The sequence below is a fragment of the Strix aluco genome, chromosome 5 (genome assembly GCF_031877795.1).
Source record: "Strix aluco isolate bStrAlu1 chromosome 5, bStrAlu1.hap1, whole genome shotgun sequence".
NCBI lineage: Eukaryota > Metazoa > Chordata > Aves > Strigiformes > Strigidae > Strix > Strix aluco.
The window spans coordinates 55,106,222-55,129,233 of NC_133935.1; the positions used below are offsets into that span (position 1 = coordinate 55,106,222).

At 38.7% G+C, this 23,012-nt stretch overlaps 1 protein-coding gene across 3 annotated transcripts; it reads left to right on the plus strand.

The window, feature by feature from the left end:
• The first annotated feature begins 39 nt into the window (after nt 1-39).
• TWF1 (twinfilin actin binding protein 1) lies at nt 40-20,536 on the plus strand. Of its 3 annotated transcripts, XM_074827407.1 has the most exons (9): nt 40-131; nt 3,379-3,456; nt 5,974-6,152; nt 7,464-7,559; nt 10,091-10,195; nt 14,666-14,791; nt 14,988-15,138; nt 15,553-15,674; nt 17,340-20,536. In XM_074827407.1, exons 1-9 carry the CDS (start codon nt 107-109, stop codon nt 17,508-17,510), a joined length of 1,053 nt encoding a protein of 350 aa, XP_074683508.1. In that variant the 5' UTR covers nt 40-106; the 3' UTR covers nt 17,511-20,536. The 3 variants fall into 3 exon arrangements, with proteins under 3 accessions (XP_074683508.1, XP_074683509.1, XP_074683510.1); XM_074827408.1 differs by lacking the exon at nt 3,379-3,456 and having other exon boundaries at nt 68-131; XM_074827409.1 differs by lacking the exons at nt 40-131; nt 3,379-3,456 and adding an exon at nt 4,701-4,880.
• The last annotated feature ends 2,476 nt before the right edge of the window (nt 20,537-23,012 follow it).

The following is a 23,012-nucleotide window of genomic DNA, read 5'->3' on the forward strand; positions in this document are numbered from 1 at the left end:
GCGCGTCACGTGCGCGCGGCCGGGCCGGGCCGGGCCGGGCCGTGCCGGGCGGGGCGGGGAGGCGGCGGCGGCGCGCACTGCCCCGGGCGCGGCGCGGCGGTGCGACATGTCCCACCAGACCGGTATCCAAGGTACCCGCGCGGCTCTCCCCGGCACCTCCGCACCGCGGTGCCACCCTTCCCGCCTCTCTCCCCGCCGGCCGGGCGGGCCAGCGCCTTTCCCCGCGGGGTCGGGTCGGGGCGCGGCCGCCGTTGTGGCCGCTTTAACGGGCCGTTCCCGGCGGGGTTTTCGCTCCTGCCGCGCCCTTTGTTCGCTGCTGGAGAAGCCCGTCCTTTCTGCCGCGGGATGGCGGGGCGAGCTGAGCGGGGGGAAACTGCAGCTGGCTTCGGCCGCGGGTGGCCGCCGCTCCTCCGGGTCGAGCCCAGAGCTTCGGCCCCGGTCAGGCGAAGCCTCGCAGGGTTTATCCGCACGGCCAACCGTGCCTGCCCGCCCCAGAGCGGCAGGGAGCCCGCCTGGGAAAACTGTTCAGTGCCGAAAGCCAGAAAGGGCGAAAGGGCCCCCCCCTTGGCCCAGGTAACTTCTCTGAGCTCAGGTTGTCCTGCTGCGGCGGGCTGAGCCGTGAGGTGGGGGCCGGCGCTGTGGGGGCTCCCCCGGGCACCTCCCGGCTGTCGGAGAAGCTGTCACCTGCTCGGGGTCGCCGGGGCGGGTTTGGGATGGGTTGGACAGCGCGGAAAATGCCGAGGGTCGCTACTGGGCGCGTTGTAGCGGGAGCGCTGCGGAGAACCGGGAGCCCCGGAGTAGGGAACCCCACTAAAAAGCCCATCACTGGGGGCCGCAAAGGGAAAAAGGGGGAGGTGGGGTGGGGGGGGAAGACATACTTTTTTCCCCCATGTTTCCAGGCCTTGGAGGGTGCGAGGAGCAAGGAGAAGAAGACAGTGTATTGTTTCTCAGTATTACCAGGTGCCCCCAAATCACAGAATTGCTAAGCAGGGATTACACTGCAGGATTGTGGACGGGGCAGGTTTTACTGTCTCGATTTCTGCAATCTGCTTGTTCGGTGACAAGTACCGTGTACTTTGTCTGCTCTCCCATATTTATTGTTGAAGGTGACTTTTGTCCCAGCCACGGCAGCTCTTAACTGCTCTTCTGTTCCCTTATTTGTCCGTTGGCTCCATTTGATCTGCACCCTTTTGCCTCTCTTCTTCTCCTTCCCCTGCCTGCCAATCTTTGCTCTTTTTTGCTGCTTCTTAAGTTCTTCAACCTTTCTCAGGCTGGAGGTGCAGCTGGGATAGCTTTTTCCCCAGGCTGGGGAAAACTCTTACAGTGGATCTTCATTCTCTTGTTCTCTCTCCTGGCAATGCTGGAGGGAGCAGCAGAATATCCTGTTGCTTACCACAAACAAGAAGAGTGGCTAAACCTCTTCTGCTACTCTCCATCATGTCTTTGAGAATCTTTTGGCCTCTGAGGAGAGCTGTAGAGAACTTGGCAGCTTTTCTGCACGGATCCTACCTCGACAGGCACTAATCAGGAGTCCTGTTTGCAGCAAAGCATCCGCTTCTGCAGTTTGGAAGAGGAATAGCACTTGTTGTGCCATTGCTGGCTCTAGCTACAAGCAGGCTACTGTCACTCATAAACAATGGCAAGATTTGGCAGCATGGGCTGCTCTTTTCTGGAAACAGAAATGAAGTCATGGGGACTGTGATATGTACCAGGCATTTGCTAAAAGGACTGGACGTTCAAACAGGCCAGTGCAGATAAATAGCGTAGGAAGTTGCAGAATACATTGAGCTGTGGGAAAATATACTAGAATATGTTCAGTCTTCTAAATAATTTAAAAATAATATTCTCTTTAAAATATTTGTGAAATAAACCCAAATTTTGATTCTGTAGGTCTCTGCTATGCAGAAAGTTTAAGTAAAAATATTATCACTGTTGTGAATTTTAAAACCTCTATGAGAAAAAATGCATGGATCACTTGATAGTGAGATGGTTTCTCAAACATCTTGTCTCAAAATGTTACTTAAGGAGCTGTTGCAGTTCTGGTATTGGTGCAGGGACTGCTGTATTTTGGTCTTGTTTTGGTGTGTGAGGTTGAAATGAGAGAATAAAGAACAAAAAAGATAATAGACAAGAAGAGGACAAAAAAAGTCCCGGGGGAACGAAAGGTCTAGAAAGTGGTGCAACATTTGCATGCTGAATGGAATGGTGAGGACCAGCAGAGGCGATTAGAAAAACTGACAGCAAATTACAGTGAGGGTCTGCACTGGTTAGTGGGAAGATGCTAACTGGGATGAAGCTGGGTCTGGTAACCTGATGCAGTTCAGTTTGTTTAACACCCCCTTTCCCACCCACATCATTCTGGAATTTAAGAATGGGCCTGGGCATCACTTTGATGGGCATAAATTTAAAATGTTTTGAGTGTGGGCAGTAATGTTGCTGGATACCATCTGACCATCTGTTCAGTTGGCCTCAACCTGACTATAAATAATCGCATTTTGTTTCCTGGTTTGATGTTTGTTTTGCTGGTGCTATGCTGTATGCTGTGGGATTACTTAAAGGACCAGCTTGCAATAAATGTTCTTCAATAAATGCTGTACAACCCCCTGTCTACAGTATAATTAAACTCATTTGCACTCAGGTTATTTAGCAGAGAAATTGAGGTAAGAATGATCTTCACATAACTCGAGCATAGTTCTTCAGTGTGCTTCGGGAAGCGAGTCTGTCAAGTTTGTGGTGTAGTGTCAACATGAATTATGGACATTTTAAAATATTTTTAATTACTTTGTAAATTCATTACAAAGCTACCCTGTTGTGATAGGTCAGGGTTTGAACAATGTTATCACGATACATACAAGGAGATAAGGTGATAAGAAAGATGAGCAATGAGTGGCAGCTTTCACTGGTACTCTTTCAGAGAGGAATCCTCAGGAAAGACTGGCACTTTTGCCAGACAAGCTCTAATATTTTCCTGGCAGGCGTAAAGTTTCTGTCTGAAAGTTTCTACTATGCCTGCAGACTTCACGAAGCTATTGTAATTTGAGATGAGTCATATTTTTATTGTGTTGCTGTGTTAACTCTGAAACCCGAGAGTGATGATGTGATGTCACCTTTAATTTTCACAATATTGAAAATCATACAGTATGGTAGCAAGAAAAACTGTTTTGTAGTGTTGCCTGTCATCTTTTTGTGGCACGCTGGTGGCTGGAATAGTATGTAGCATAGAGGGAACATCACTCCTATGTTCCTTTTTCAGTCCAACTTTGTAGTGAAGGGCCAGTTGTATGCTTTTCCAGTGTTGTTCTTGCCTTTGTGAATATTTTTTGTCCTGGGACAGTGAAATGTGTTTATTTGGTTACTTTTATTTTTTTTCTTTTTCAGCTAGTGGAAGTGTTAAAGACACCTTTGTTGGAGCCAGAAATGGGCAATACAGGCTTTTAAAAATAGTCATTGACAATGGTTAGTCAAATTCTAATCTTTTCTCTGATTCTTTTAGATGTTTTCCTAGTTGTTTTAGTGACCTACATGTACAATTGTTTAAAAACCAAAACTCTGCAATACTTAATGTTACTAAGGTCTTCCATATACAGAAGGTAAGATAAAAGTTTTGGTGATGCTAAGCTTTTCAGTATGATGCTACTGTATTTTTGCATTTGAATTTTTCTTCCAAGTGTCATATCATATTTTATCAAGACCTGCTATGTAATTCATATCAATAATATAAATGAGCTTACTCTTATCTTCTTACTAAAGAAAGAGTAGAGGAAAAAAAATTCCACACCTGTGTAGTGTTTTGGCACTTCAGTTACTTTCATTAGAGACAGAGACATTACACAGCAGCTAGTCACTTTACACAAAGTATAAATGTTTGTCTGCCTTTTATACTGGGATCAGCTGCATGTGGAAAGTCCTATTAAAGCACATGTTTAAGTAGTAATCTGGATACATAGAAAATATCTTTAAAAATCTGTAATTTTGTACAAATTTTCAAAGCTACAAATGTTTCTTAAATCTCATGTATAAATATAAAGCTACATAATTTCTTGCAGAATTTGAATTTGATCTTTGAACTTCTTGGCAAGTGATCAAGGCTGCAAACATTGCAAGATAAAATGCATAATTACTTTTTGGTTTTAATAGCAATGCTAGTTGACTGTATAAGACACTTCATGGTTTAGTCCATCTTTTCAAGTACATCAAATGCCCACCTGGATTTTTGTTCTTTCTAGAGTTGATTCATTTACAGTACGCTGAAATACCTGTTAGCTGAAGAAAGGTACATGTAGGTACATGTACATACAGATACATACTTTAATTGTTAGGTAAATAACCTACTGTTACCTTCTTTGTTTACTTTTCGTAGTAAGTCTCACATTTTAATATGGTTTTTCCTTAAGGAAGTGGCAATAGTAATATTATAGGCAGGTCACTGTGGAAAGCCTCACTAGCACAACGTAACAAATGCTGGCATACCATTGGATTTTTTTTTTCCCATTAGGCAAGGTGAAACAATATTCTTTTCTGTGTATGCTACTTCTTAATATGAAATGAAGCCTAGAAATAAGATACACATGGAAGACATTCCCTATTTTTTTTCTGTTTTGTGTGTGTTTGTGTGTGTATATGTATATGCATTTTGTCTCCATGTAGAAGCAGAATCCCATCTTTGATACTATTTTCCACAGTTCAAAAAGAAACATCTAAAGCTCCCAGAGTACTGGAAAAGGGCCAGTTGCCTCATCTGTCTTCAGGAGCTTTCAGCAACTGCCTTTAGTCGACAGATAATAGTCAAATTGAGTTCTGCTAATCTGAGTTAATAAGAGAAGAGATTTGCTGCTGGGCAATAGAGTTCCTCTGATTGTATTTTTCCATCTTAAATCCCAGTGAGTATAAAGCCACATAGAGTTCAGAATTGGCAAGTACATTCAGAATATGCTGGTCTAGGTGTACAACTTCAGCTACTTTGCATCTAATTCAGAGCCAAGTCAAACACCCTCTCCCTGAGCTGTTCCTGTTCTGTGACTTACTGTGGTAGAGTGCCTTGCTCTGAAAGTTTTGCTGTAGAGGCATTTGTATACTGTTGTACTTCTGTCTGAAGTTTTAGAAGTTAGGTCCTAGACTCCCAAAAGGTATTTTGTATACTAGCTGCTATGATGGTCCTCAACCCGTTGTAGGATCCCATTTAAACAAGGTATTTCTGTTTAGATTGTACAGGCTAGTGTTTATGAGGAAGCTGATAAATGTTTTGAAAGTTACTATACTAATACTTTCCTTTGGAAGCTGAGAGGTGATTTATAAATAAGCGAAAAATCTTGTTGCTACAGCTGTTCGCGTAATTAAATCTCATCTGAAGTGTTCTAGACAGACTTAAGCCAATTATACATAATAAACAACTTCACTCATTTAAAGAAACCATAGTTATGAAGCTATATTAGAAAGAGGTTTATCTACTTACATAGTCAAGTTCAAGTGATTAGTGCAAGCATATTCATTCCAAACTCTTTTCACTGTATAACTGAGTTATTGACTCCATACAATGAGTACAAACACTAATATGTTATAGCAAGAGCATCAATAATTCTAATTCTAAAATTTAAAAGCTTGCTCTCATCTTGTTTCTACTTAAGTATTCCAATTTAAAAATAAACTGGCAGAAGACAGTTTTTATTTCCCTTCTGTGTACTTTATGCTAAGAACACTAACATCAATCTTATCTCTTCAGATCAAAGAACTCGATGGCAACCAGCACATTACTTCTCAACGATTTGTATTTGGGTTAAAGTAAGCTAGGGTTTGAACATACACAGCTTTTGTAGGAATTCGCCTGCTTTCACACTGACTGTTCTTGACTTCTATTCTTGTGAACATAATTACAAAAGATGAAGTGCCTGATTAACTGTTTATTGTAATTGCTAATTTTGAAAAACAGTATTAACTGTATTGTTGCTAACCTGTAGTTTTGGTTATTCCTTATAGAGCAGCTTGTTGTGGGATCCTCTAGGCAGCCAGTTGGATCATGGGAAAAGGATTATGATTCCTTTGTTCTTCCCCTTCTTGAAGACAAGCAACCATGTTATATACTATACAGATTAGATTCTCAGAATGCTCAAGGATATGAGTGGATCTTCATTGCATGGTCACCTGATCACTCTCCTGTAAGTAGCAGTCATCAGAGGTTTCATGTTGTTAATGATTTTTCAACAGTGCCATTTGATCTGAATCCTAGATATGAATGAAGAGGATTTGAGGAATGAAGCATTCCCCCACATTCCTCTCACTTTCCCCCAAGAAAACTGGGAAAACATCTTTCTTGAAGCTGATTGAGGAGCAATATCAGTGGGTCTAGATGGAGTGCAGCTGATCCAATTTATTTCTAGCCCGACTGGAGGAGACAAGACAATGGTTTTGCCCTGTTTGTTTGTCTATCGTTCTGTCAGTGTTTCATGAAAATTCATGGAAGGATCTAGGACAGAAATCTCAATGGGTGTTATCATAGAGAGAAGGATTATAGTGTGAGCTCAAGCTGTTTATTCTGTTTGGCTTGCTGGCAGCCCAGCTGGCACTTGCAGATTTGTGACCTGCCACAAAACATACTGTTTCTGAGACAGCAGTTAGAGAACATGGGAGGTAACTGAGGTGAGAGTTAAGGATTTCAGGAGAAACTAGGATACTGTGTACAGGTTCCGGGAATGTGAGATAAGGGAAATCAGAAAGTAAAGCTATTCCAGTATTCCCACTACTTTCACTAGCAGTTAGGAAATAGTAAGACACCAAGAGTTGGAGTGCACAGAAGAGATTAGGTGGAAAAGGTGAGGTATTGTGGTAAGGGTGGCATGACAGTGAAATAAGGTGGGAAGATGGGATTGTTGAGAAAGGAATAAGTGGCTTTGTTATACACAAGTTGATAGGGAGCAAACATCATTAGATCTTCTACATCCAGAAAATTTCAGTTTTCCACTTTGTAGTTCAACCACAACTCTCTGGAGTCACTAAAGGTAACAATGAGTTGTTTGCAGCCTGCTCTTTGTGTGTTGTATCCATTAGTACACAGACCAGTGACAAAAGAACTAAACAATTGTGGGTTTTTCTGTTTAAAATCAGTGAAGATTATGTTGACCGTTTTTTTTTTCCATTTAAAGAAAAGCTCATACTCTTAACTAAAGCTGCAATTTAGTTTTGGAATTACTTTGATAATAATACATAATAGTATCATGCCCTTGAGAATTTAATAGCGTGTGTTAGAATCGTGATCCAGAGCTCATTCAGTGGAGTTTATTAAGAATTACTTTATAATTCAGTTTCCCACTTAAAATATTTGTTCAAAACTCTTAAAACACTTAAAATATTTGTTCAAGAAAGATGTTTGTTAACAGACTTGGTATACCAGCATGCTAGATTCTTTGTGCACACCAAAGAAAGAAAAAAGAGAATGCAAACCAAAACAACCCTGTTTTATTATATGCTAGGTTCGTCAAAAAATGCTGTATGCAGCAACGCGAGCAACACTTAAGAAAGAATTTGGAGGTGGTCATATTAAGGATGAAGTATTTGGAACAGTACAGGTATGTATTTCTTTTTAAAGTCACCATGCTGACTTTAAATACTAAATATAGTAGCTAATGTTACTGGTATGAATTTGTGATGTTTCTGCTCTCTTTTAATTAAGCAAAAAAGAGTTAAAAGCTATGTGTATCATTGCCATATGAAAATGTAATTGCTCTCATTTGAACCAGTAACTAAGTATATTTAACAACTTCAGGCTAAGAAGTCCTTGCTTCAAATGGTTATGAAAACTAAATAATCTAAGAATAATTGGAGCAGCTCTTAATCTCAGTGCAGGCCTATGAATCCTCTAAAAGCTGTAACACTGTAACTTTCAGGCCAATTTTACAGAAAAGCCATTTTGGGTGTATGGTTCTGAATCAGAAATGGGCTAGAACAGTGATCTGTAAGCCATTAACATCTGAAAACAAATGATTTTATTTTAAACCAAGGATATTAAGCTGGCAGTTCTTTAGAATTTGACCATAAAATGTAACTCAAGTCCATGGCTGCCATCTTAACTTACGGAAACAGAATTTTAGTAGCTACTGATTTGTTCAATGAAAATAGTTGACCACTTATTGTAAGATAGTTGGAAGGTGTAGGTCTGAAATCTAACAACCTTCTAAGGGATGTTGAAAAGCCTGCAAGTGCTGTGCATGTAAGGAAATCTGAGGCTATAGCGTTACCTTGGTTTCTTTGGGAAGTAAGTTTTACATGGTTGTGATGCGTGCCAGACAAACATCAGACAATCTCGACTTTTTAATCCATTGTCAGTTTTAAAGAAATACAAGTTAGAGTTCTCAAAGATACAGAATTCCTACAGCTTTCATGAAAACTGATGGTTACTTAGAGATCCAAATTATCATTCCCCTTTTCCTCCTTCAGCAAAGAGAGACTGCAGCAGTTATCTTCTGTTTGGCCTGTCAATTAGTTCATCATATGCACAAATATGAACCAGAGCACCACCACTGTTGACACAGGGAGCTGGTGCTGAAGGAGGGGAAGGAGTTGGAGATTTGAGGAAGAAGACAGGGTATTGTAGTGGGGAAAAAGCTGTGGAAGAGACGTGGGCTGTTGTGGTGGACACACAAGTCCACAAGGACATGAGACTAATAATTCTGTTCACCGAGTAAATAATTTGTTATACTCAGCATTAATCTGTGATGGAGGCTTCATTATACTAACAAACACACTAACAAACGTCTCTGGAGAGGCTGTATTCTAGAGAAGTAGATAGCCGAGTTGCTAAGAGAGTTCACTGGTAGAGGTCATGTTATTTTTTTCTTGCCCATTCAATCAACTAATCTCTCAGTGCCACTTGCACCAAACCATTAGGAGTCTATGTAATATGTAGAATTTGCATCTAGCAATTCCATCTCAATTGTAAGGAACAAGCATTGCATTGTCTATTACTTTTATTTCAGAATGTGCTTGAGGCATTTAGATGATGAAGTCAATGTAACTCACTTTTTCCAAGTTCATTATGTTACAGATTAATAGATCTCTAAAATTGTTGATTTCAGTGTCTTTATAAACTTCTTAATTATAGCTGGTCTCTAATGTTCATCTGTGTGAAAATCACAGCTTCTTCGAGATATTCAAGTCACAGACCTCACTCAGAACCTTGATCATCAGCATCCAGTGGGTTACTGTCTTTATTTTGTTAGACACAAGAATGGTTTAGTTGCAACCAGCTCTGTTATCCTGGTGGAACCTGGTTATGGTCCCACCTGCTACTTCACATGTATTAACCTTGATACCTCTGGGCTCCTGAAGCAAGGCTTAATGTAATATCGGCACTGGAAATTATATTTGGGAAGGTCTGTCTCTTTCAGAGAGGGAAGAGCTAAGAAGGAGCTTTCTGTTTCTCCTCAGAACTTGAGTATAAAGTCATGTTCATATGGTTGCATAAAGGCCTACCCTTTTCTGAGTGACCACCTTAATAAAAAAAACCAACAGTATTTGCCTCTGGTATCAATCTCTTTGGAGAGGGCCACAACTGACACTAAGTATTAATGAATTCCCCAAAGTGGTTATCAGAATTCATCACTTCTGTGACGCTGCATCCTCAACTACTTGCAGTATCATGTGCTTACTCCCTGTCATAAAGTAACATTTCTGTCTCCCATGTTTTAGGTAGAAAACTACCAATAAGCTATCAGTCTGAGCATGCAAATTTTATAAAAAATTTATAATTTTTTTTTTTTTTTTTTATTATTAGAATTGTGGCAATGGTGTGAGGTTTTGTCCAAGAAGGCTGAATTAACTTCATGCACACAGTCTTCATTGCTGCTAATTTTTGAGTTAGGTAATTGGGGACTGATTGTTGAAATGCTGTCCATGGTACAATTGAATAAAAGAGCAGCCCAGTGGACCCTGCTGTACAGGAAGATGAGCTGAATTTGCAAATGCACCTACACTTGTAATCTGTTCAAAGAAAATGACCATAACTGTGTGGGAGGTAGCTGCTTATTTTTGTGCTGTATAGAACACTTTGAAGAAAACTTCTATTATCAAAAAATGATTAATATTGATATTGTGCTTTCAGGATGATGTTTCACTGAATGGATATAAAAAATATTTGATATCACAGTCCTCCCCTGCACCTCTGACTGCAGCAGAAGAGGAACTTCGACAAATTAAGATTAATGAGGTACTTACAATGTCTTTGAGCATGGGTGGGAAATTGGGTTGAGAGTTCCAAACGTATTGTAGCAAAAAAACTCTTTCTAGGGTAAAAAGGGCAGAACATAAAATGGAAAGTTTCAGAAAGTTTGAATGGACAATAATATAAATTTATTTCTTAATGAGTTTAGACTGCAGGATGATGATGGCTGGAGTTGGAGTGGCACGATCTTGCGGAGTTTGCAGTGCCTAGCGTCTGAGTCAGAGGCTTTGCAACTGCAGAGCTTATTTGTTGCAACTTTGGCCCTTAACATGCCTTAAATATCACTAGATGTGCTTCATTGTGAAGGGTGTCTGAGTACGGCACACGTTGCTCACAGAGATTGTGGCATCTCCATCTTGGAGATACTCAAAAGCTGTCTGGACAGAGACCTGGGCAACTGGTTCTAGGTGGCCCTGAATGAGCAGGGTGGTTGGACAAGATGGCCTCCGGAGGTGCCTTCCAACCTCAACCATTCTGTGATTTCCCACATACATTTCCCATGTTGGCAGAAATTGTAGTGAAAACACAAAATAGTAACTATTGCAGTGAATGATTGCCAGGAGCATTTCAGCAGCCTTATTCCTAGAGGAAACATACTTAGCTTCCAGCACCAGTGCACTTGTCTTTTAAGACTGAAAGTGAATGGAATTCCAATAAAAATAAAATAGAACTCCAAAGCAAGTAGCTAGTCCTTTTAAGAGACTGATTTGCTTTTGCTACAAATGTTTTTTAGAAAAACCTCTAACAAATGCCTTTAACCAAATAATTTGATGATTGCCAGCTAGCGACGGAAAAGTTTCAGAGGATTCTTTTATCACATTTTTCCTTTGCTTGATTACTGTTTGTGTTCAGACATATATTAAAATAGGTCATATGCTGATCTTATTAGTTCTTTAGGCTTGTATTTTACAGCTGTGGTACATGCATTCGAAATACGGTTTGTTTCTGCAGCTGGATATCAGTAAACCATTGTGTTAAATGCAGCTCTGTATCTTCTCTTATGTCTTCACTCTACTGTGCTTTTGCTGCAACGTTGTTTATTGACCTTTTTTTTCAGTGGTGTCTTTTGTTATTTTCCACATCCAATTTTGATTAATCCAATGTAGAAATACATTCATCATCATCAAACACTGGATTTTAATTGAATGGCTTTAAAAGAAAGCCACTAATGAATGTAAATCTGTGGTATCAGTGATCGCTTCTGGTATTAGTATTATCTCTTTTGCACTACATCCATTGTGTTTAGCAGCTGATTCATGCAGACTGCAACTGTATGTGCTATTATGAAACAGCAGCAGCAATAGTTGTGCTTTTCAGAGATACATAAACTGCAGATTGCTGCCATTTTGGCTTTGTTTGAAGCATCTTGCAATGCATTAACTTACACCATTTCTCTCCTCATCGTTTCCACCATTTGGAAGCCCGTAATTAGATTCAGAAAACTAAAAGCTTTCCAGTTTAGAAAAAAAAAAAAAAAAGAAGAATTTGAGTTTTCCATATGTGTATTCTTTCATAATCACCCTAAGAAATATTTTACTTGGTCAGATCAAAAGATCACTTAGTCTGCTGTCAAGTCCCTGAGTGAACAATGTCAGAAATCTAGGAAGGGTCTAAGAGCAGGGCAAGGAGGCCGTGATAGCTCCCTTGAATACTCTTCTGTTGCCTCAACATTTGGAGGTAAGGATCTTCCAGAGCAAGAGATGATGTCTTATTTTATAACTGTTCTTAATGGGTTTTTCACCCATCATCTAGTCCTGTTGTTTTTCTGAATCCACATAAAGTTTTTGTGGGGCCACAGATCCTGTGGCAGTGTATTCTACAGCTTGACAAAGTACTGTGTAAAGAACCACTGCCTGCTATCTAGTAGTTTTTTCTGATATCCCTACAGACTGTGGGGAAGGCAGAGAAAAGTCATTAAGTCATTCCTCAGTTTCCCCCTCCCCTTTGATAAAGCCAGCTGTATCTCAGAAAGCCAACTGTATCCTGGGCTGCATCAAGAGAAGCTGGGCCAGCAGGTCAAGGGAGGTGATTGTTCCTCTCTACTCTGCCCTGGGGAGACCCCACCTGGAGTACTATGTTCAGCTCTGGAATCCTCAGCACAGAAGTTGGGGGTTGTTCAGCCTGGAGAAGGCTCTATAGAGACCTTATTGTGGCCTTTCAATACTTAAAGGGGGCTTATAAGAAAGATGGGGACAGACTTTAGTAGAGCCTGCTGCGATAGGACTTTAGGTAATGGTTTTAAACTGAAGGAGGGTAGATTCAAACTAGATATAAGGAAGACATTTTTTACAATGAGGGTGGTGAAACATGGGAACAGGTTGCCCAGAAAGGTGGCAGATGTCCCATCCCTGGAAACATTCAAGGTCAGGCTGGATGGGGCTTTTAGCAACCTGATCTAGTTGAAGATGTCCCTGCTCATTGCAGGGGGTTTGGACGAGATAGCTCTAAAGGTCCTCTCCAACCCAAACTATTCTATAATTCTATATCCATAGACCTCTGTTATATTCAGTCTCAGTTATCTCTTCTGGGCTGAAGAGTCCTAATCTAGGTAGTGCTTCCTCCTAAAGAAGGCACTCCATACTTCTGATCCTTTTGCTTTTCTCTGCAATTTTTCCAGTTCTGCTATATAATTTATGAGATGGAGGGATGGGGAAGCCAGAACTGCATGTGGTATTCAAGATACAGGCATGTTACTGATATCTACAGTGTCTAATGATGTGTTCTGTTCTCTACTCTTTTTCTAACAATTTGTAACATTTCATTTGTGGGTGGGAAGTGTTGGGTTTTTGTTGCTATGACTGGCCACCAGGCTTACATTTTCAGAGATGCTCAGCGTGACCTGCAAGGTCTTGCTCCTGAATGGTAGTAGCTAGCTCATCCCCATGGCCATACAGGTAGAAGAGGGTTTTTTTATGTTACTTTACATTGATTCACAGGAAATTTCATCTGCCGTTTTATCCACCAGCAGCCATCAGTAACAAATCTTACGGTGTAAATTTAAATTTTTTTAAGTGAGTTTTTGTTCTGCTTTAATGGTCTGAAATGTGTTGCAGTATGAACAAGTAGATTTTGTTCATTTTCTTAAATGTGGAGTTATGCTGTGTTACTCTTGTCCCTTGCCTGTCCCCATACTTCACAGTTCGTTTTTATGTTTGAGTTTTTTTCTACTTGTATTTTAATATGGTTTATATAGTATGGTGTTTTATTATGGTTTATTATTTTTGTGATGTCTATTTTATGTTTATTAATCAGGCTTTATGCAGATATATTTTGTGAATATTTTTTATATAACCTTCTTGTTAAATTTGCCAACCTTCATACGAAAGTAAACTCTTCCACCTGCTTTCTTCTCCTCTTTCCTTATTGCTGACAAGCTGTTCCTCAAAATGTGGAGTATAGTGTTGCCCCAAGTATCTTTGTTTTTTATTATCAGTTTCATATTTCATTAGCATCTCTTTTTAATAATGCTAAACATCTTCTAGTTGATAGATCTAAGACCCACACTTTCCATTTTGTACACTTTTCTGACTTTTACTGCTTCATGTTAAATGTATTCATGAAATTACGAAAGGAAGTAAATATATTCAAAACCTAATACTTAGACAGTAAGTTCAGATGCAGGAAAACTGGATGCCAGAGCTCATTTGAGAGAAACTGCATGAATGTTAAGATAAATGTAAATTCTTGAAAAATGGCTTTAAAAGAACTGTTCTTTCTCTCTAATAATTTCTGACTAACTGGATTATGAACAATTGTTTAGCTTGCAGTTACCCTGGATTTTTTTTTTTACTTTGTGTTAGGCCTTCTAGAATTCAAAAATTAAGATTTTGTTTATTTGTTTTGTTTGCTTTCTTTTTGATATAGGCTTTTGGGGGGAGGGTGTTGAAGCAAGAGGGAGGGAAGTTGTTCTGCTATTCCTTCAAGATCAGTTTGTCTCATAAGATACATTTTTCTCTCTTCCTCTGAAAATTTTAACTCCCTAGAAATGGCATTTGTATGTTTTGATCTCAACTTTTTCAAGATACAACAAAGTTTATAAGTAGTATTGTCAGTTCAAAAGTATAACACAGTATATGAAAAATCAAGCTCTTTCCTCCTGGCTTATTACAAAAATCAAGTTCTTTCCTCCTGGTTTATTGTATCTTTATACCAGAATTTAACTTAGAGCTTCTTCACTGACACCTGAGCCGTTTTTCCCTCTGATGATTCTGTTGGCTCTGCAAAGCTAGCTGTTTCAGAGATATGAAACCATTTTCAGGTTAGCAAGCAAACATGACCTGTAAATTTGAAAATGCAAATCTGTTGCATATCGGGATGTTTTAGGGTAGTCTATTGTTGGAACAGCTTCTGCTAACTCTGCATGTAACCATATGCAATACATTGTCAGTTATTGTATGAAACCAGACAAATGCTTGCAAAGGTTTCTGTTTACATCTCAATTGACTTGTGTTCCAGGTACAGACGGATGTTGGTGTAGATACCAAGCATCAAACATTGCAAGGAGTAGCATTCCCCATTGCTAAAGAAGCTATCCAGGCTTTGGAGAAATTGAAAAATAAGAAACTCAATTATGTACAACTGGCAAGTATAAAATACTTTAACTATTTTTTAATAGTGAGTATAAAATAGATTGCCTGCACATTAAACTGTGCATCGATGACATACACTGATAAATTACCATTCTATACTGGATTAATTCAATTTTTTTTTCCGTCCTGTCATGTTCTCTGGTTTGCTTTCTGTGTATTAACTATATTCAGGTTTGCTTTATTAACAGGAAATTGATATGAAAAATGAAACTATTATTTTGGCCAACACACTTCATACTGAACTGAAGGACTTGCCAAAACGAATTCCAAAGGATGCTGCGCGTTACCACTTTTTCCTGTATAAGCATGCCCATGAAGGAGACTATTTGGAATCCATAGGTATGAGAAAATTTCCCAATATGAAATTTCATTGGCTTGTTTCAAGTACCTTAGTAATTTTGAGGCAGAGAGAAAGATGTGTCGTAAAAGTAATGTGTCTGTCAGCATGAGTTTCAGAGTCATTAGGTTGTGAAACTGAATTCTGCAGAGTCCCTATGTTTAGAAAGTATTGAGCTATCCCTTTTGATTATGAACACCCATAAATTAGTCATCATGTGAAAACATAAAAGATACTGGCCATTCTCTCATCCCCCATTTGAAATTAAACACTTGCTGAAGAAAAAAGATCTAGAATGGTGTTACATTTTTGCCTGTCAGACTGCATAGCTGATTTACAATGCCTCTCTGCATTATTTTATGATACAGGTTTTGATGGAGTATAGTTATGGTCTGATTTGTGGTTTTTTTCCGCAGTTTTCATCTACTCTATGCCAGGGTATACCTGTAGTATACGAGAACGAATGCTCTACTCTAGTTGCAAAAGTCCACTGTTAGAAATTGTAGAAAGACAGTTGTGGATGCAGATAATTAGAAAGGTAAGTAACACTAGGTACACTGGTATTTTCTCCATCCCTCTGTTCCCTTCTTAATATCTAACTATAACTGTCTTTGCCACCACCTTCTCTAAACAATGAAAAGTGGTGTGTAACTTAAAGTTTGTCCAGAACAAGAAATACTTGTTGATAAAGCTCCAGTTACAAAGTTAGGTCATGGAAGCTTTTCTCTGGTTCATAATTTCTACACTTTCATAGCTTTAACAAATACATCCTTGTGCATCAAGAGAGTGTTTGAGAGTACTTTGACGGACTATTTTGAATTAACATGATTTCGTACTAAAAGGCCTGTCATATTTGGGACCACAAGCCATTGCTGTTGTTGAACACAAAATTCCTTTAAAGCCAAGGTTATTTAAGGATTTTCAAAATAATTTCAAGCTGCAGTTCTGGAACTTAAAACTGCTATCTTAGGAGTCCTTGATGGGGCAAACAAGGATATGTAAGTAAGCTGATCTTTTCACGTTGTGTAGATTTTACTACTATGCAATAAGTTGCTTCTCACCTCCCGAGCAGAGACCATAGGAATGGTTCATTTGTGGAATATGTGACCTATGGTTACATTCTTAACACTTGTGCTGTAAATTTAGAAAAACTTTGAGCATTGGTTTCTGTGGGGATCATGTCTACCTAAAAAATAGCAGAATTAATACTAACCATTTTTATTGAGGTGACATGAATTAAGTAGATTATCACTACGTAGTTTTATATGTAATTATTTCTCAGAAATTTCCTTTCTACAATGAAATAAATGCACCGTGTGACTCCTGAAATTCCTGTAGACATACTTCTGAAGCATGTACTTGTAACAGCAATACTGTGACTGGCAAGTCCATCAAGTGCTGTGGTTGGCAGGCCATGAAGTGTTGAATGCTCAGCAGAGCAGGGCCAAAGCATTTCCCTGAATTCTAAATTCCTGCAATTCAAAACAGTGGGGTTTGGCTTGAGAACAGTATTTTCTTTCCATTCAGGTTTATATGCTTAAATTTTAAAACCCAAAACAACCCCCACTTTTGTTCATTTAACTTGTTTCAGCTTTTCCCTGGCCTGAATACTTGATGAGTTGCGGTAGCCAGCTAATCATATAAACTGTTGGTACTCCCCCACTTCTGTCTCAAGAGATAATATGTCTGCTTTACAATTAGTGTTTAAAGCACCTTTTAGTGAAAAATTTTAATTCTTAAAATGTGGAGATTACATTGGGACAGTTTTTATTTTAGAGGGGAGAATAAAGACAGGAAATTGTAGTTTTGAAAGATCCTCATGCTGCTTTCTTATCTTTTATTAAAGAAGTTAGTAAGTAGTTGTTTCCACATGGAGTGTGTACTCCTAGTTAGTATTAACATGTACACTGTGCTTGGGACGGAGGAAGTTTCTTGGCATATGTACTGTGCAGTTGTGCTTATATTTCAGGAAGAATAATTAAGTCAAATCACACTTAATACTGGTAAGAGTATAGTGAATTCTCAGAAAATCTATCCAAGATTGCTCAGTGCATTAGGCACTAGTTGGGGAACATTTCATGCTAGACTCTGAACATTATTGCACATATGGTTTTAATACAGTATTTAGAGCTTCAGCAAAATTTTGTAATGTTTTTAAATGTCTTTAAGATGAATATGATAAATGTTGGTTTTTTTTTCCCAGATTGAAATAGATAATGGTGATGAGTTAACTGCTGACTTTCTTTATGAAGAGGTTCATCCAAAACAACATGCTCACAAACAAAGTTTTGCTAAACCAAAAGGTCCTGCAGGGAAGCGGGGAATACGAAGACTGATTAGAGGTCCAGCAGAGACTGAAACACCTAGTGATTAGAAACTGTTGTTTGCATTTGTTATAAAGTATTACAGTAAGAAATGAAATTCTGGCTTTTGGTAATGAACTGAAATCATTCCATTCATAGATGCTAGGGGGAAAAAAAGGCTCTTTTTACTCTTCTCTCTTCTGACCTCAACACTTTTTATATTGTTACATGACTATGTTGACCATGTTTTATGACATGTGGAAGAGCTAATTATTTTAAAGCGTGAAGTGGAAAACCAAGCTAGTACCCCTTTATTTTACATTAGAACCCATTATTTAATAACTGTACATGTGATAATAAATTTGCAGACATAAGACTATTAAACCCATGTATTCTGTGGGTAAGTTGCAGCTGTATGCCTAGATAACAAACCTGCATTCTTATGAGCAGCCTGTTGAAACACATAAGACTTCCCATGTGAGAAGAGCTGAAGGATTATATAGCATTGTCCTAAATAAATCTTTATTTTTCGCTGTAGCTGTTAATAGTACAATAGAAGGTTTTCTTCTGGGTTTGACATGATGCATTGTTGGGTTTTGTTTTGGTTTGTTTTTTTTTTTATAACAGAAAAGATAAACTAAAATCAGTTACCCATCAATTAATGAAAGAGTTCAGGAATAGCTGGATATTTTCTCATGCAAAAGCATGGTCATTTCAAATTTGTAACTAAATTCATGGAATTGTCTTTTAAAGAAATCTGACATAAAACCACTACAGCTTTTCCAGATTTCTATACCACTCATAAGCCTTACATATTAAGTACTGAATGACTAAGTAAAAGGTGATTAAAAGTGCATGAATTAGTATACTCAATAGATTATCGAGCTGCTTTCAAAGCAATATGCTTAAAGTTTCTAATAAATAATTGATTACCTGTGCTCTTGGATTTAAAACTGTGTAAGTTCAGTAAAAATTGAAATAGACTTGCTTCATTAAAGGTGAGTTATTCTTGAGATTCTAGTGTGTTTGCACTATCAACTGCAATTTTAACTTTCAAGGTATTCCGAAAATGACTTTTCCTAAATGTTTGAACTTTTAATAGTAAGTTCAATCTGTAACAAAATCCAACTAGGTCTTGAACAACTGCTGGCAGCACCTGGTTAGGATTTTGTCTTTCTCCCCCTCCCCTCCCCCCACTTAATACTAAAATCAGCCAGAATAGTCTAAACTTGTTTGAATCATGAGTAATGTGTTTAATAGGAAGAGGAAAAATAGATGACTTTCATAAGTGGATTAAAGAAGAATTAGATGTGGAAATCAAGTATTGGATGACCTTAAATATTTAAAATTGTGTAATGAGGCAAATACTAGTAGATGGATTATATTCCCCAGTGGGGACTTGCTTTTTACTGTCTTGTATGTGAGCTCTGTGGTTTTTGAATTTATTTTTTTTTAAAGCTACATGGGAGTTGCAAGTCTTGGTTCACTGCATATTATCATAGGTGCTGGGTGCACACATTATATAGCTGAATCACGTGTCTACCTGGTGGAAGATAGATTTTTAACCTAGTTTTGTAGGAAAATAATGCTTTGACACTACTAGTTCCTGATAAAATTTATCTTATATATTATTTTGTTTGGAGATGATAGCTTGTTACTGATGTCTGAGATTGCACTATGTAATGTGAAGATTGCAATAGTTGTTGGGTTTACTGTGGTTTTTTATATGCAGTAGAAATTTGACACCTCAGTTTTTTTCATTTAATCCTATACACTACATCAATCCAATTCAATAGCTCTTGATCCTCGGCTAATCTCCAGCTTGCCTTTAGCTACTGTGTTCTTTTTCTGCCTCTTGCCTTCTCCCTCTAGGGCAAGGAGCTGGTCTTTGAAGTGTGTGTGTAGTACCTGTCAGGCAAGTGTCATTGTTTTTTAAACATGGTTAATGTGCGTGCAGCTCATTGTACACTGTAATTAAATGTATTTTCAGTTGAACTCTGCGTCTTTTCAGGACACCTAATTCATTTTGGTTTGGTGGGTGGGGGTTGGTTTGTTTGTTTGTTTTTTAGGAAAACCTTTTGAGTGTAGCAGTTAAAAATTACCACTAGAGGGTTTTTTGGTTGAATTTAGTATTCCTGCCTTTGTGTCAGCCATACTAAGTGTGCACATACATTTTTTTATTTGAGACAGTAAAGAATTCAGCATTTTAATACCAAATGTTTTAAATGAACAGTTTAACCTGATATGGTTATGTGCATGTTGTGGGTTTTTTTTGGTGTTTTTTCTTCCTTAACCCTGCCCTAGGTAGATGAGGATAGGAGGTAGAAAGCTTAATCTGGAGGATGGTGAGAGCTGGTCAAGTGACTATGTTAAGGTGTTTATAATGAGCTGCTTTAGAGTTCGGCCCAAACCAGACATTGGAAGTTATTTAACTTGAAAATATTCTATGTGGGTGTACAAACCCCTGACCAGCCAGCAGAGAGTCATGTCCTGAGCGTATTTCCCCCTCACCTTCCCCTAGAAGAGAATTGCATGAAGTTTTGCACTGCCAGCTGCCTCTCCAGGCCTCTTGTAGCTATTCTCCTGACAAAGCAATAAGAAGCATCTGATCTTTTTGTAAGATCCATCATGTTTACATCTGTGTAGTTGTCTCACATGACAGTAGTACTGTTAATGAATGTTCAGAGCCAGCACAAAATGAGGGCATTAATGCAAGTTACTCCTTTAACTGTCTCTGGTAATTTAATAATTGAAAGTGTCCATTCAAATTGTTGTTGGCCTTCATAAAGCCCAAAAGCAATGCAGCTGCTTGTAGTTAACTCACAGGCTATTAAATAGTTAATTAACATGACAGGTAATTATTTTTGAAATGTTTATGTTGCAAGGTAGGGAGATTTTGATCTTCTAAAACACTAACAGAGGTCTGTAAAACTAATCAAGGTAATAATTACTCTATTACTTGGATAAACACATTGATAAAGACAACTTTTGATTTACAGTGTCTATGTATTCAATGAAAACCAGCTTCAGATGCTAAAATTCACTGTTTATCTTATCTATTTTTTAATTTACTTTATAAATAAAGATTGATGCTTTAGTTTGCTGTTGTCTGAGTAATTTCATCATCTTTTTAACAAAGATCTGTATTCTGACATTGTGTAAGTAACAGGCAGTTCCCACAGGACTAGAAAGCAGTATAGAAAAAGTGATTGTGTGGTCTAAGAAGAGAGGTGGGCAGAAACAGAATTCCTGACTTTTGCTACTGGGGAGTATGTTAGAAACAGCTACTTTCCTGTTGCCTTTTGGAAGCAGCACAGAGGCCTCCATAGCAGTATGCAAGTGTGTGCTTCTCTTGAGGTTTTTACGCTTTCAGTAAGTCCCTTCAAAAAGTTCTTCTAACCTTTTAAAATGCTGAAGTAGTTGATTAGTAATTTTAACAGTTCAATCTGTTGTTACTTGCTCAGCATGAGGTAGTATAATTAAACTGCTCAAATGATGTTGTTCCGTTAATGGTTTTTTGTCTAAATTAAAAGTAGTTTGCTTTAAGTGTTCTATTGCTCTCAAAATTCAAGCTGAAAAGAACATTTAGTGGTTTGGCTTTTCTTTTAACTGTCCTGCCAACACATCCCCATGGGGAAATCAGTGATACAGCAATTTTGCAGTTGAAAGAAGGAAATTTGAAGATGTGTTGAACTAGGATTTAAGAGAATAATTGTAATGCAAAATGCTATACAGAAACAAAGCTATTGCAGTAAGAGGAGCAGGAGCAAGGTGAGAGGAGGGCATAGGCTAGGCCTCTATGTGACCATGAATATCAGAAGCAGTTTTATTTGCCTTTTGGTCAGTTGGGTGTCTCAGCTGGCCAGCCCAAATATAAAGATGAGTCAATTCTTCCCATTTCAATGATAAAAAGTACTGTGGCTGATAAAAGGTGTGTTGGCTCAAAAGGCAACTGGACAAACCGATCAAAGCAAATTTGAGAGGCTTAATAACTAATAAAGACCTCACATCTTTTTCAAAGTTAATGAGCCATGGTCTGTACAAAGCCATCATATTCGGGTGCAGTATCTACATAGGTGTCCTGTTGTTGCATTCTTTTCTCAGCAGCTGCTAACGGCTCATGTCCCGGCCTTGGGGCTCTACAGACACCTCTGGTCTGACTCACAGCAGCCATCCTGTTACCTCCTGCTGTAACCAAGGGGAGAATTGTTGCCCTTCATAAGAGGTTTTTTCCTCAACAGCCATATTATTTGGCTCATTAGCATTTGCTTTTATCTTGCTGCTTTTTCTAGTGTCTTAGCTGGAATTGCAGTAACTCGTGGTATTTTTCATTCATACTTCCTTCTAGGGGGTGACTAAGCTGCTTTATGTTACAGTTCTCAAGACCCCTTAACAAGCAAAAGGTTGCCTCTCACACTGAGGATAGTGATCCTCAGCTGCACTCCACAGGACCTTCCCTGCTGAGACAGGATGTCAGCCAGCCATGTTCACCCTGTCTATCCCAGGAGCATCTCCCATGCGGAGCTCTCTTTACCCACCAGGAACTGTACCAAATTTTCTCTCCTCCAGTTCTATGGAACTGGGTCATCCCTTTATTTGCAAAGAACTTGAATGACTCAAGTTACCGATTTGTGTCCTGGAAAGCTTTACTATAGAGATTAATATAAGAAATACAGATCCTAGGATAGCTTAATGTTTTTGCAGGGAATAAATGAAACAGAAGTCAGCTCTTCTTATCCCCTGTTAGTGTCTGTAAGTGCTGACTTTAGTGTATGAAGACCTCAAAAAAAATCTTGTGGGGAACAGGTGAAGTTCCTTCTTGCATGCTGTGTTTTTTGGGTTTTTTTTAAAAAAGTTCTCACATAAGTTAGCTACCTTTACCTAATTACCTAACACCTTCATTTCTCACAAGAATAGTATTAAATGAGTTCAAAATATTTTTTTTTCTTTTATGAAATGGTAGCTAACACACTTCATTTTCAGTGAGAGAAAACTACTGCTAAAACTTAGGTGCTGACAGCAGCACTGCAAATAGTCATGGTCTACTATGACAGAGGAACAGGAGCTCACATGCATGTAGCTAAGAGTCTCCTAATACTTAGATCATGGCTGGTGCAGAAACAAAATTGTTCTACCACACCAGAAGTGAATGGCACTGACTGAGGAGTTACTACAGCTAACCCACTTCAGGACAACACTATGGATGTATTCTAGCTCCAGGGAATAGTAAAAAGCAGACATGATCTAATAAGAAACCTTCATGTAACAGCTGGAGATGTTTAAAACTGAAGAATGGCTTCAGCAGATTTTACTCTGATTTAGCTTTATAGCAGCTTTTTTTCTCCACAAGCCCAGGTTCAGAGCTGTACAGCTTTATTCCATGCAGTGAGGTTAGCATAATGTTATTATCAGAAATGCACGAAACATAATTATTTCCGAGGCTCAAAGTTTTAACAGCAGAAATACTCATCTGCAGTGATAATGCAGCATTTTTACTTATGTTTACAGCTTTTTACAATTTATGCTCAATAAAACCTTTCTCTAAGTTAAACTATAAATTTGAAAAGGCAATG

What these genes read in the sequence shown, in the direction of transcription:
- TWF1 (XM_074827407.1), top strand. Translation starts at nt 107, where the DNA reads ATGTCCCACCAGACCGGTATCCAAG. An exon ending in GGTCACCTGATCACTCTCCT is followed by an intron (nt 6,153 to 7,463) that starts GTAAGTAGCAGT and finishes ATTATATGCTAG; the next exon opens with GTTCGTCAAAAAATGCTGTA. An exon ending in GGATGCAGATAATTAGAAAG is followed by an intron (nt 15,675 to 17,339) that starts GTAAGTAACACT and finishes TTTTTTTCCCAG; the next exon opens with ATTGAAATAGATAATGGTGA.